Here is a 14,339-nt window from a genome sequence, read left to right on the forward strand (position 1 = left end):
GTACTGTTCCTATTAATCGCAAAGGCAAAGTTGCACAATTACATTACGTTCAGTTGTATCAGATATTTATTTATTCTCTAGTGAATGGAAACGTATTGGATAACTCACTAACATCACAGAAGTGGTTTATTTACAAAAAATACCATCCCCATTTATTAAAAAAAATCTGCATGAAGAGAGCTTGTAAATAGGTGCCCACTTCAGGGCCACTGTGCATGAAAGGGTTAAAACAAAAAAAGTTCTACATTTAGACTTATTTAGCTTATTACCAGACTAATTTAACAGTGTATTACTATTACACTTTTCCTCTGTGAAATATGTTTTTCACAGCATTAGACCTGGTCCATAACACTAAGCAATATTATCTTATCTTTAATCTAGAAATAATCTTCAATTAATACTGACCAACCATACACTTAGTTTGCAGCATCTGACCTTCATTGTCTGGTGTAGTAAATGACTGTTAAGTAGCACTACTGTCATCACTCAACTCTGCGCCAGTTTGTAACATTACAGTCGCATTTTTTTTTCTCCGCCTTTCCTCTCATTCAAAGCATGTCCACTTCAATGTAAACACAGAAGCGAGTGAACAACGTGAAGGGCGGTGTGACATTGTGGGCTACAGCAAGCGTTCTGCGTCTAAACTGGTCTTAACAATACATTTCTTTTAAGGCAACTTTTTTTTCTCTTTTTTTTTTTTTTTTTTTTAAAATTAAAATCAAAGAATATGACCTGTAATGTGTGGTGAAGTCGTAGGAGGGTATACTGATTGCTGAGAAAAGCCCGTCCTTTCTATATGCACTACACTCTGTAAAAATAGTCCCGGTACGCAAACAGAATTTAAAAGTGCCGGTACTGCGTACTGCTGCATACCAGTCCACTTAAAGCACTTGTAACACGAGTGATATGTCTCTCATTCTTTTAAGTTTGGAATTTCACCAAATCTTGATCCAAACCAGGAAACCTCCACTTTATTAATGTTCAGATTGTGTTCAACAAATTGTCTATGCTCCAGTTTTAATACTGGTACTGCCCCTTTAAGAAGTCGCTGTCGGATGACGTCAGCACTGCATTGTTCTCAGCCCGCGCTGTGGAGCTCTCAGTTCGCGCTTTGCAGTCTGAGAGGAGGTATGGGCCATTTTTCTGCTCGTAATTAACAAAGTGTTTGATTATTTTGACTGTACAAATTGAATTTTTATGATTGTTAATTTATAGGAGCTGTAGACACGAAGTTTTGTGCTGTTTATTTTGTGCATTTACTCGAGTTTGTAGTATTCACATATATCATGCAGCTACAAGGTCTTCCTGTGTATCTGCTAACAGGAGGCTGATGACCACCCTGTGTGAAGCAAGCTGCATGTTACAGCACTTTTCTGTTTGTTTGTACAGGTACGTTTCTCTGTTCGTTGTTCACATGAGCAATTAATTCTGGTTGCATTTGATGTGCATTAATACATAATTGCTGTCAGTTATAAATTTATTTCTTTTCTTTATATTAAACAAGTGGGTTATTGCTGTGATACAAAGAATTGTATTAAACGGTTATCCAACTCAGTCCGCGCTTTGCAGTCTGAGAAGAGGAGGCTGATGACCAACCTGTGTGAAGCAAGCTGCATGTTACAGCACTTTTCTGTTTGTTTGTATAGAATGTTATTAAAGAGGAACTAGCAGCTGCCGTGGTCCAGATGTTTCATTCAATGTCACGTGCAAGAACACAACGCAGAAAGAACAAGTATTTCACGGGTGTGGACAAGGTCAGGAAGACCCAGGAAGGACAGCAGACACTCATCTGTTACACACTGCTAATAAGGCGTCTGTCTTGCATCCTGTCTCTTTTCACAGCTCTTTCCACTAAATAAGTCATGTCCCATTGTAGCTATTTAGGTTATTTAAAGGTATTTAATTAATGAGGGAAAGCACTTAAATTAGTTTATTTTCATCAAAAGGTCATCAAATACAAACAAGCTCAAATGAAGAAAATCATGAACAATTTATAAGTCCACCAGCACTGCCTTGGCCTTCCTGGCAAACCTAGCAACACAAAATCTTTCTCACTCTAAAAAGAAGTGCATACATCTAACATAGTTGTAACAACCTTCATGACTAGCAAACTCTGCATAATGTCAGTGCCTGACTGTCTGTGTTAGTCTAATTCTGTCTAACAGTAGCTGAATATATGCAGACATATTTATGAAGCTATAAGTACAGCTAGCTTAGCACGTTGCTTAGCCTCTTCTTATTAGTACTGTTTATTCCATATGCCATATTGTAATTTATACAGACTACTTTGCAAAAAAAAAACAAAAAAAAACATCATAAATGATGATAATTATCAGTGTGAGGAAGAACCTGTTGTGAACAGTTACTTACCGGTTTACTTGGAGTTGAAATACTCTGTATGATATATCATCACACAGCTTGTAAATAAAGTTTAAGTCTTGTGAACGGTGATGATGAAAGTGGTTCTGCTATGGGAGTGGGAGGAGTGATGAGTCGTGTTCATTACAGCCATTGTGTAGTTGGTTTGTGAAGGTAGCAGTTTTGTAGTTTTGATCACTACCCTAATGTTTGCCACCAAGTGTTGGAATCGCCTTTTCATGCTCAAAATGATGAGAAAAAGCTTTTTGTGGTATTCCTTGTTGTGCTTGAGGTTCAAGCATGGGCTGCAGTAGTATGGTTTAAAAATCACGTTCTAAAGGAAATGTAGGTTATTTCAATATAAAAGTATCAAAACATCAAATCAAATTTTATTTATACTGTACTTTTATTGTCAGAAATGAAGCAAGTGCACTGTAGCATTCTATGCATATAAAAATAATTTAAAAAAAACTTGACACACCAAAGTACATAGCAGTAATCCAAAAACACACTCCTCACAAGAACAGAAAACTGCTGATTTCCGGCTGTTTCTCTTTGCAACGCTGCATGTGTTTCACCTGAAAATTTACTGTTTGATTTTACTAAAATTATATTCTAAACAAATCAGGAGCAAACCAAACATGTCTAAGAAGCATTTTTGTCCATATTTCCATTTAGTCATGTGGATCTAAAATAAGAAACATTACATATATAGTGTAGTTTGTTCAGTGTCTCTAGAACATTTTAGCCTCACAGGATCCAGGCTGCAGTATTTGCAGTGTAATGATAAGTCTAATAGCTTTTCTGAACCAGGGGTAAATCATTGAATAGATCACAGGGTTCAGACAAGAATTCAGGAAAAATATCTTGATCACATAGGACTCGGATGATACAATGATTAAGTAATCCCCGACTAGATAGACACAATAATAAGGACAGAAACAGATTAGAAACATGCCTACAAGAACACCAAGAGTTCTGGCTGCTTTTAACTCAGATTTCCTTCCTGTTGTAGCCATCGAAAGCTGGTGGGTGACATTTATAACCTGAAGGCGCATGGCCCGAGCATGAGACACGGCCACCACAAATACTCTCATATACAGAACTACAATAACAGTCACCGGACCAATAAATGTTACAATAAGGTCTAAAACTTTTGCACTGTAATCCATAAGTACACATTCTCCATAACAGAAATTATACTGGCGTGGTTGTTTCAGGTCATCCTTTAATATGATGCTGCTGTAAAGAACAGAGAAGAACCAACACAGACAGACCGAGAGTTTAACTCTTCTCAGAGTGACTCTGGTGGGGTAATGCAGAGGGTAACAAATAGCTACATATCGGTCCACTGATATAAGCACCATGTCTCCTATCGAAGCACTGGTGATGATGAAGGAGGAATAATAATACAGAGAACACAGCAGGTCACCAAGAACCCAGCAGGAAGATGTTCTTAAGATTTCAAAAGGCATGAGCAGGAGGCCGACAAGGAAGTCTGAGACAGCCAGAGAGAGGAGGAGGATGTTGGTGGGTGTGTGAAGCTGCCTGGAAGGAGACAGAAAAGCATCAATAAGTCAACAAAACATGAATGTAAGTGATGACAGTGTTTCAGCAGCTTCTAAAACCAGTCAAACCTTCATATTAGAAATATTTTGCCTTTATGAGTTCTAACTCATACATAACAGCTGAGACAATAACAGCAACCTGAAACCAAAGTAACTTAATGCAGTCATGTTACATCAGGATTTTCTTTCAATGATTTCAAAACTTCAGTGAAACACTTCCACTTAAGTTACAGTGAAACAGGCTCCTAGTATAATGTTATTTAGAGTTATCTGTGGAAAACAACACTGTTTCATTAAGAAGCAAATCTGTGCCTGAAATAGGAGATGGAGATGATGACCAGCAGGTTGAGAGCTGCAGTGATCAGAGAGATGAATGCCAGGCAGATGTTCAGGAGCACAGCCTCATTCCAGTGAAGTGTCGGCTTCCTGCAGGAGCTGTTTTGGAGCAGTGGAAAACAGAGTTCAACGTTGTCCTGGAGCTCCATCACCAGACAGCTGCATCTCCAGCAGCTCTCTAAGCAGAACTCTGGCCAGCAGCTGATTTATACCTTTTTTTTTTTAATCCCCATCATCACTTCCATTCTCTTAGGACTCTACAGAATTCTTATCACTCCTCCTTCCTTCCAAACTTCTGTTTCTCTTCAGTTGCTAGGAGGCTGAAAAATTACATCAGCTTACATGAAACATGTCTTCATTTTGACTCAAGATGTTTTTTAAATATAAATCCACCTAAATCTTTTAAATTTTATCAACCTGGAGAAGTCCTTCTGCACAGGACTTTAGTTCCTGAAGATGTTCTTCTCACAACTGGAAATATAAGAGGTGGAGATGCAGTTCAATGTGGAACAGAATTTAGATATAGTATGCTGGGAAACATCTGCGTTTGGCTGACCAGATTTTACGGTTAGTGAGCATGAAAGGCTCCACAAGCCTTTACCTCATAGGAATGGAAGGGTTTGCATATCCCTGTGATCATACAATCTATGTTGTTCGGGGTTTCATGTATCTGGTATGCTCACCCTGGACAAATGGGTCTTTAGGTGAGGGACAAGACAAAGCAAAGCTCAGCAGATCCCTATGATGCAAAATGACTGTTTTGAAGTTTCCTTTGCCCAGTTGTGGGTCATCCGCTTCACATATGGTGACAAATTGTTCAAAAAAGAGCTGGAGATCACGACCCAATTGAAGCCAATAGAACCACATCATCTGCAAAGAAATAGAATCAGTCCCACAGCAAATTGGATCCCTCATTACCTCCGTTGTTCCCAGAAATTCTCTCCATTAACGTTATGAACAGAATCGGTGATTAAGGGCAGCCCTGGCAGAGTCTACCCCTCATTGGAAACTAATCTGACTTTCTAATGCCAATGCAGACCAAACTATGACAACGGTCATACAACGACCCAACAGCTCTTACAAGGGGATTCAATAATCCATACCATCGGACCACCTCACACAGAAGGTCCTGAGAAAAACAGTTGAATAACTTCCCTAAGTCCACAAAACACATGTAGATTTATTTGACTGACCAACTCCCATGCCACATAGACAAGAGAGACCTCCCCCCGAGTCCCCTAGCTCTGCTTCCTCAAGAAGGATGTGTTGTTGGGACAGGTCTTCCAAGTATTCCCTCCACCTACTTATAACTTCTAGAGCCAAGGTCAGCCCATATTGGCCACAGACTCATGGACCAAGAAAAGGCCAATGTGTCTGGCGGTTTTGTCTATTGAGGATGTGGAGGACGTCTAAAGTTTCGGTCAAATGGTACTCTGTTTTCTGCTGCTTGGAGCTGGCGGATTTCTGCTGTACCTGAAGATCCAAAAATTCAGGCAGCAACCAGCTAGCTGCCTGAATTCTGGGGTGGAATTTACAGTGCGAGCAATGCACAGATTCAAGAGTTGACCGAGCTGGATCGCAAACAGGATGCCAATCTGGCCCAAACTTGCAAACTGGTGGTGGTACCGTGGAATAGATTCCAGCATGGAGCAGGTGTCTGCTCATATTGGTGGAAACACAAACATCAGGCTGGTTGGGGCTGTCCGCAAGAGACCAGTCACGGACTCAAGGTTGGGAGCAAAATATTTTCCTGGCCTGAAACCAAAATAATCAATCTTATCCTGATATGGATCCCCTGAAGGCCTTGGGGCCAGTATAACCCCCTGGGAAAGGAATGTGATGTTCACTGATGCTCTGTCTCTCACCCTCCCCCATATCTACATGGACTGTGGCACCTGGCTCTGGTGCACATGCACTCTTGATTCACTGCCTTGCTGGACTCTGTGTTATCTATCTGAATTCGTCCTTATGTGTATAAGAAGTGTTTTTTGTTTTTTTTTCTCTCTCCAGACTGTTCCCCCAAAAGGCATAGTCTGGTGGTACCTGTTTTTTGCCATCTACCCTCAATCCTAATGTACTTCTGTTCTTACCTGTTGAAAGGCGGCACCTGATAAAGCTAGCTGTGAGGTCTCAGTCTGCCTGGTCCTGTTAATCGATGTATTATTGTTTTGTATTTGTCTGAACTTGGACAGGTTGTACTGGAACTTTGAATTTCCCCTTAGGAATGAATAAAGTATTCTTGATTGATTGATTCCTTTCATGCACCTTCAAGTTTTATTTTCATGCCCATGTGAGCATTCAAGTTCCCCTGTAGAACAAGGGAGTCCCCAGAGAGTACACCCTCCAACAGTTTTTTTCAAGGACTCCAAAAAGGGTGGGTACTCTGAGCTGCTGTTTGGTGCATAAGCACAAAAAACTGTCAGAACTTGTCCTCACACCCAAAGGCAGAGGGAGGCTACCTTCATGTCCACTGGGGTGAACCCCAATTTATAGGCACCAAGTTGTGGGGCAATGAGTATGTTTACACTTCCTCAGGGCTCACTTGGAGAAACTCCAGAGTGGAAGAGTATCCAGCCCTTATTGAGTTTCCTCAAGAGGGGCTCGACCCAGAACCCAAATAGTGCATTGAGGTGAGTCTAACTATATCTAGAGAGAACCACTCAATCTCGTACACCAGCACCAAGATCCTTCCACATCCTGAGGGCTGGTTTCTGACCACAAGCCTACCAGCCTTTTCCTGCCGCTAAGCTCAGATTTCACTTGACACCCTTCAGTAGTGAGCTCACGGGAAGAGGGGCCCATGTTACCCTTTTGGGCTGAGCCTCACCGTTCTCCATTAGTAAAAGCCATTCACCAGATGCTCACCTTCATTCCAAAACCCGAGGCCTGGCTTCAGAGCAAGCTCTACAGTATGTTGGCCTCAGTGGATCTAGGCTGCAGTATTCTCAGAATAACAATTGGTGTCATAAATGGTGGTAGAGGTTTGAACCCAAATGCAGGAGAAGGGAGCCAGAGATGCAGAACTTAGAGGTTTTAATGACGGAATAAACTGAGGCAACACTCACCAGGGAAACATGGTCTAACACACACAATGATCCAGCCACTAAAAGCAGAAACCAAGCTGTATATATATACACACAAACAGAACGAGACACAGGTAGAATGACTTAACTAATGAGTCCATGTGAGCTAATGAACAGGAAAGCAAAACAGGAAACCAGATTTACGGGAACCAAACCAGGAAAACTACAAACTAAAGCAAGAAATCAGGAACTAAAAAGAACACAAAACATCACATCCTGACAATGGGTTTACTCGCTTTCCTGAACAAGGGGTAAAACAAGACATGGATAAGAGGGTTTAATCTTGAAATAAAGTAAAACAAAAATACCAAATATGATGAATATGAGACTGCTGGTATAGACTACAGCTTCCCCGCAACCTTTATTTGGACTAAACGGTTAGGATAAGGAATGAATGAATGGATAAATTAATGAATATGAATTACAGGTCACATCATTCTCAACAAGAGAGTAACAGTAATATAAACAGAAACATGTAAAAAAATCCAGAGAGTCCTGGCAGCTTTCAGCTCATATTTCCTTATCAGGTTCACTGAAACCTGCAGCATAACAACTTGTAACATGAGAATGCATCGCACACGGCTGAGACACTACAAACACTCTCACGTACAAACCCATATTGACTGAGACCAGGAATATGAATTAAAAAATACTAACAATTCCTGCAACATGGTTGATAACAAACATTCTCCAATGCAGGATTTACAGGTGCCCATTTCAGTGATCTCATACTTCACAGAGAGAATCCTGTGTAGTCTGGACCAGATGATGCTGGTGTTTGTGAAATCAGTGGTAGAAGCTGCACTGCTTTCGCAGCACTGATGCTTTGTTATGAATAAATGAACCCATTAAAAACCATTACATAACTTTCTGACAAAACTGCTGACTCATGTGATGACGCAGTTACATCTATTACGTCCATTTCTGGAGCTGTTTCTACCCAGCAGCACCGGAACCCGGAGAATCCACTGAACCCGAAAGTACCACTGTGCGGCTGTGTCATGCCTTCGCAGCTGATGGCGGCAACACTAATGAAAAGGACTGGTTTTACCAGGTGGACTATGGTGCGTTTCTGAAGCATCACAGATACACTGCCGCTTTACCCTTCTCTAAAATACAGGTTGTTTTTTTTTTTCTTCTTGCCACTTTGAAACCTCGTCAATCTACAGGTACGTCTCAGAGAATTAGAATATTATAAAAAAGTTAAATATATTTTGTCACTCAATTCAGAAGTGAACATATATATATATATATATATATATATATATATATATATATATATATATATATATATATATATATATATATATACATATATATATATATATATGTGTGTATATATATATATATATATATATATATATATATATATATATATATATATATATATATATATATATATATATAATAGATTCATTACACATAGAGTGAAACATTTAAAATATACAATCCTTGAAATTTTGATAATTGTGGCTTATAGAAAACTCAATGCAGTGTCTCGGAAAATTAGAATATTGTGAAAATCTTCAATCCTAAAATGTCATGGTGTCACTCTCTATTCAAGTAATTAACTTAAAACACCTGCAAAGGTGTGAGCCTTTTAAATGCTCTCAGTCTGGGTCAGATGGCTACGCAATCATGGAAAAGACTGCTGACTCTACAGATGTCCAGAAGACGATCATTCACCCTCCACAAGAAGAAATTTCCAAAAAATGTAATTCCTAATGAAGCTGGTTGTTCACAGAGTGCTGTCTTCAAGCATATTAAAGGAAAGTTGAGTTTCCATTTTTTTGCCACACATATTTGCTCTGTCAAGGGAGATTGGCTGCCCTTAAGATTCTGAATATTTTTACCATTATTTTCATTGTAATCATCATCAGACTTGATATGCCAGCACTGGGCCTGACCAGAAAATAAAAAGGGAAAAGAAAGAAAAGAAAATGAGAGGAAAGAAAAAAATTAGGAAAGAGAGAAAAGAAAAGAGCGTGCATAAGCTGCTAAAAAAAAAAAAAAAAAAAGTAGACACACACACATATGCAACATTTAGTAGGAAGTAGGTGGAAAGATGAACACTTTTGTTGGCATGCACATGTGAATGTGCAACCTGTGGTAATGCCATCAAGGATCAACTGAGTACTAGTTAAAGGAGCACGACCACGTCCCGATGTATCGGGGAGCAACTTGAGGCCCCCAAGGCCCAGCAGGCCCACTGAACACAAAGCCCAGGCAACCAAAGCAGAGAGTGCTGTCGTACCCCGAGCCCAGAGCAAAGTAAGCACCCAGGCGTGATGGGGCAGGGGCACCGAGTAGCACAGGGTGACGGCAAGCAGGCCTGGCGGTCACCAGGTGCCGAAGTGCAGGCCAGATGGAGACCATACCCCCCCGGTGGAGACCTGACCGAAACCCAGCGGGACCCGCCCACCCAGAGCAAAAGCACTGCAGACACCATTACGACACCAGGGACAGGGACCCCAAACCAAAGACAGGCCCGTACCCCACCCCCCCTCTCAACGCCCCTCCCACAAGCCCACCCTCTCCCTCTCCTCCACCCCTATTTGCTTCTGTCTACCCACCCACACACGGCCAGTGCACCTGTCGCCTCGAAGCCTTAACTATATATTGGTGTCTATGTTGCAATTTTAAAAAATTTGTGTGGCAAGCAGTCACAGAGCCCAACAGGAGATCCCCCTCTGGGGTCCTCGGGGCCGCCGCCTTCACCCACCCAACAAAGTATTGAGTGCATGGAAATGAACATCATTTTTTAGAAGCCTGACATTTCTGTTTAAAATATCCTTTTATCCTTTTTTCATTGATCTCATATAATATTCTTATTTCCTGAGTCATTGCATTTTGGGTTTTTATTATCTATAAGCCACAAAATCAAAATTTCAAGAAATAAATGTTTGAAATGTTTCACACAATGTGTAATGAATCTATATAAAATATGGGTTTCACATTCTGAAATGAGTGACAAAAAATATTGAACTTTTTTCATAATATTCTAATTGTCTGAGATATACATGTAGAGCAGAGCTTATCATTCAGGCAGGAAATCAGCTGATGAAAACCAAAGTGAATCCTGTGGATTTTACCAGTAAAAATATAACATGTCCACTTTAGATACATTTTACTCTGAAACATCAACATATCCTCATTAGCGTCAGAACTAGCATCAATTCTTCAGTTGTGACATGGTTTTACTTAATAAATGACAGGGGAAAACGTACATTTGTCTTGGAGGAGCACAGCTGCACCATTTAGTAACCTCTTGTTTTTATACCACACATCACCATTGTAAAGAATAAAAGAGCAGCTTGTGGGACACGGTCGAACTGTGCCTACTTTTTTATTTCCTGTTTTTTTGTTCACTTTAAAGTTAGGGTATGTAAACTTGCTCAGACATTTTTTTTTTTACTTTTGGTGAAGTGGTTCCTCGTCCTGATAGTAGTCTATACATTTTGTAATCATGAACAATAAGAAATATAGTTAGACCCCTCAGTGAACTGTAAATCTATAAAAAAAAAAAAAAAAAAAAAAAAAAAGAAAAATCCAACATGTTCCAACTGAATTGTTCTTTTCCTATATTTTGTAAGCTTCTTCTCCAAAGCTCCCCTCCTTCCCCTCCTACCACACACACCTGATAGCTACAACCTGCATAAAAATAGCATATTAGGATTAAAATACAAAGTAGTGAAGAAGATCTTGTATGATTTGCCTTTTCAAAAATCAAAACAAAGTCCAATATCTGTAAGATTCATGCCACAGCTGGAACGTACCACCCGAGTGAAAAACAAAAGAAAGTCTAATGTCTTGGTGTCTGTGAAGTAATCATCTTCATTTTTATTATTTAATTTAATTAATATTAAAAAATAATTATGTATTACATAGGGGGATTTATACAGTTCGGGTGGACATAACTTGTGAGCTTGACAGCAGGTCTTACATTGTTCTACGCATAACTCAGGTTAACACAAGACTTTAATTTATTGTTTTGTCATCCTTTCATATCTGAGGTGGTTCTGGTCTCCTCTGCTTTTTCTCTCTCTACTAAACACAGCAGCTAAAGGCAAAATGAAAAAAATATTTGTCAGCATGGAAAGCTTTCACGGAATAAATTCTACCACTTTTAAGGTTGACATCATCTGAACTGAGACAACTACATGTGTTTCTTTCCCTTTTTTAATCTCCACCTCTAGAGGTATATCTGAGCTATGTCAGTGTCTTTCTCTTCACTCTTCTTTCCATGTTTTACTCTTTCCCTGTTCCTCCTGTTTCTCTCTTCACAGCAACAACTTTGCTGAAATAAAACTGCTCATACAACTTCTGTGTGGTGAGCAGGCATCAGAGATAACCTATATGTAGAGATACACTATGCATCTGCATTAATATTGTTATCAGCAGATTATCTTATTTTGAACATATCAGTATTGGTCCAATAAGTAATATTGGACGTATATTAAAAACCATTATTTATTTATATTAGCATGTAATGGACTGAGTCTCCATATATGTGCTTCAAGTTACCTGACAAACATTTGATTTGTTGCTGATTTAATGTGACCCTAACCTGTAGAAACTTTAATCACCTGGACTAAGTTGGGGTGCTCAGTCACTTTAAAGTACAGGGTCAAGTCCCCCCCACCCTCCTTTACCCCTGTAGTGCAGCCCCTGCACTGTTACATTATAGCTGGTAAGACCGAAACAGCTTCACAGTATCTCTATAATATGTCAGTCTCGCAGGATCCAGGCTGAAGGATCTGCAGAGTGACAGTGGACTGGAATAGTGATGTGAGAGTGCATGGTACAAGCCTGAGACACAGCCACCACGAGCTGCAGGGCAATGACCTTTGAAAGGTTGGAACTGAATAGACCTAGTCTACAGTATCTTGGCATCACGGGATCCAGGCTGCAGAATCTGCAGAGTAACTATGAGTTTAATCGCTTTTCTGAACCAGGTGTAAAACATGGCATAGATTACTGGATTTAGACAAGAGTTGAGTTGAAATAAAAAGAACAGAAACGATGCATACGATGTGCCTGTTAAGTTGATTTCAGTAAGAGAGTAAACGTAATATGGACATAAACATGATAAATATACAAGGACAAGAACTCCAAGAGTCCTGGCTGCTTTCAGCTCAGATTTCTTTTTCATTGCCTGCACTGACATCTGGATTCTGAAGCTGGTCACCTGAGAGCGCATGGTGCGAGCTTGGGATATAGCCACAATGAAAACTTTCATATACAGAGCTATGATGACAGTGACTGGGAATATGAAGGTCAAAATGAGATCAACAGTGACTGTAATATGGGTAAAGACAATTGTACACTCTCCAATGCAGGAATTACTCTTGCCTGGTTGGACCAGTTCCTCTATCACATAAAAAACACTGAAAACACTCGACCAGAACCAACACAGACCAACACAGTATTTGACTCTAGATGAAGTGACTGTGGTGGGGTAATGCAGAGGGTGACAAATAGCCACGTAGCGGTCAACTGATATGAAAACAATGCTGCTGACTGAAGAAGTGAGAGTTTGACAGCACAGATACCAATATGATGCACACATAATGTCACCAAAAATCCAGCAGTAAGTGTATCTAATGATTTCTCCTGGCATCACTACAAGACCTATGAGAAAGTCTGAAGCGGCCAGAGAGAGGAGGAGGATGTTAGTGGGTGTGTGAAGCTGCCTGGAAGGAGACAGAAAAGCATTAATTACTTGTAAATAATGGAAAAACATCAGCAGTAAAAAGTATTCAACATAAACATAGAACACTGTTCATATACTTAAGTTTAGATTCTATTTAGAAGTTAATCTCTGCCTGAAGTGGGAGACTGAGATGATGACAAGCAGGTTGGTGGTTGCGGTGAGCAGAGAGATGAAGAACAGCAGGAGTTTGAGGAGCACAGCTTCAGACCAGGGAAGTGTTGGCTTCCTGCAGGAGCTGTTGATCAGCTGTGGAAAGCAGAGTTCAGCTCCGTCCTGGAGCTCCATCACCGGACAGCTGCAGCTCTCTGACCAGAACTCTCTGTCCTACAGCTGCTTTATCTTTTCCAACTGTCCCTCCTGTCTCCACCTCTACTCTCTGCAGATCACTGTGAACACTCCTCCTCCACTTTACACAACTTTTTGTTGTCTTAGAAACCCATTCAGTCTCTAAAACTCCCAGTCCAGACTATGTCTTTCCTGGGAAATAATTGCTGGTTTATTACACATCATAGACAATTACAGATTATGAAAGAAACTATTTGTAACTAGAAACTTACAGCACAGACCATCACCAAGCAGCATGCATATATGCATATATACTGAAAATGAAATGTCATAATAATAAATATTACTTCAAAACTTTCTTTGACCCACATAATGATCCATACCACTTACAATATTTAATAGAGCCTAAGTTAGACCAACAGCCATTCTCAAAAACAGGCGATGAACATCCATTCCCCACTCAGAGAGGTCACCAGCTCTCACTGTGAAGCTCAGATATAACTTAACTGGAGAAGAATCAGCTGAACAGACAGAAGCAGACTGAATATCAGGGACAAAGTGTTCATGTGTGTGTTCTTTTTTTTTTGGTTTTTTTTTTTTTTTTTTTTTTTTTTTTTACTTTCTAACCCTAAAAGTCAATGCTTCTGATTAACTTTGATTCACAGTGGGAGCATAAATAGGCCTTTATTCACCAATAATTCTTACATACAAATATGTTCTGAAGTCCAGCTTGTGCTTTTTTTTAACATAATGGCATCATGTTTTTCCACTTAAATACATGTTATCTGACAAAGACACAGAACAGAGTACACAAAAAACAAAAAGAATTTTTATTTGCAAATAAATACTTGTGGACAAACGGTCCTAAGTCACTTGTTGCATGTTTAGTCATTTAGAGTGCTCCCCTTGGACCCCAAATTTGGCAGCTATTAGCCCATTGACAGAAGTGGCGTTGTCGGCAGGATTGGTTTTTTGGGTTAAGCCTCTATATTGAAT

At 39.9% G+C, this 14,339-nt stretch overlaps 2 protein-coding genes across 2 annotated transcripts; both read right to left on the bottom strand.

The window, feature by feature from the left end:
• Positions 1–1,017: 1,017 nt before the first annotated feature.
• Positions 1,018–4,411, bottom strand: LOC306766528 (trace amine-associated receptor 13c-like; the record flags this gene model as incomplete). The annotated part of the gene is made up of 3 exons (XM_079254308.1): positions 1,018–1,178; positions 3,113–3,906; positions 4,239–4,411. The coding sequence occupies 3 exons, from the start codon at positions 4,409–4,411 to the stop codon at positions 1,018–1,020; spliced, it is 1,128 nt and encodes a 375-aa protein (XP_079110434.1).
• Positions 4,412–12,221: 7,810 nt separating this feature from the next.
• LOC306766530 (trace amine-associated receptor 13c-like) lies at positions 12,222–13,343 on the bottom strand (the record flags this gene model as incomplete). Its single annotated transcript, XM_079254310.1, has 4 exons — positions 12,222–12,643; positions 12,764–12,865; positions 12,923–13,038; positions 13,171–13,343. The coding sequence occupies 4 exons, from the start codon at positions 13,341–13,343 to the stop codon at positions 12,222–12,224; spliced, it is 813 nt and encodes a 270-aa protein (XP_079110436.1).
• Between the last annotated feature and the right edge of the window lie 996 nt (positions 13,344–14,339).

Source organism: Telmatherina bonti (genome assembly GCF_933228915.1).
Source record: "Telmatherina bonti genome assembly, chromosome: 15".
In the NCBI taxonomy this organism is placed as follows: Eukaryota; Metazoa; Chordata; class Actinopteri; order Atheriniformes; family Telmatherinidae; genus Telmatherina; species Telmatherina bonti.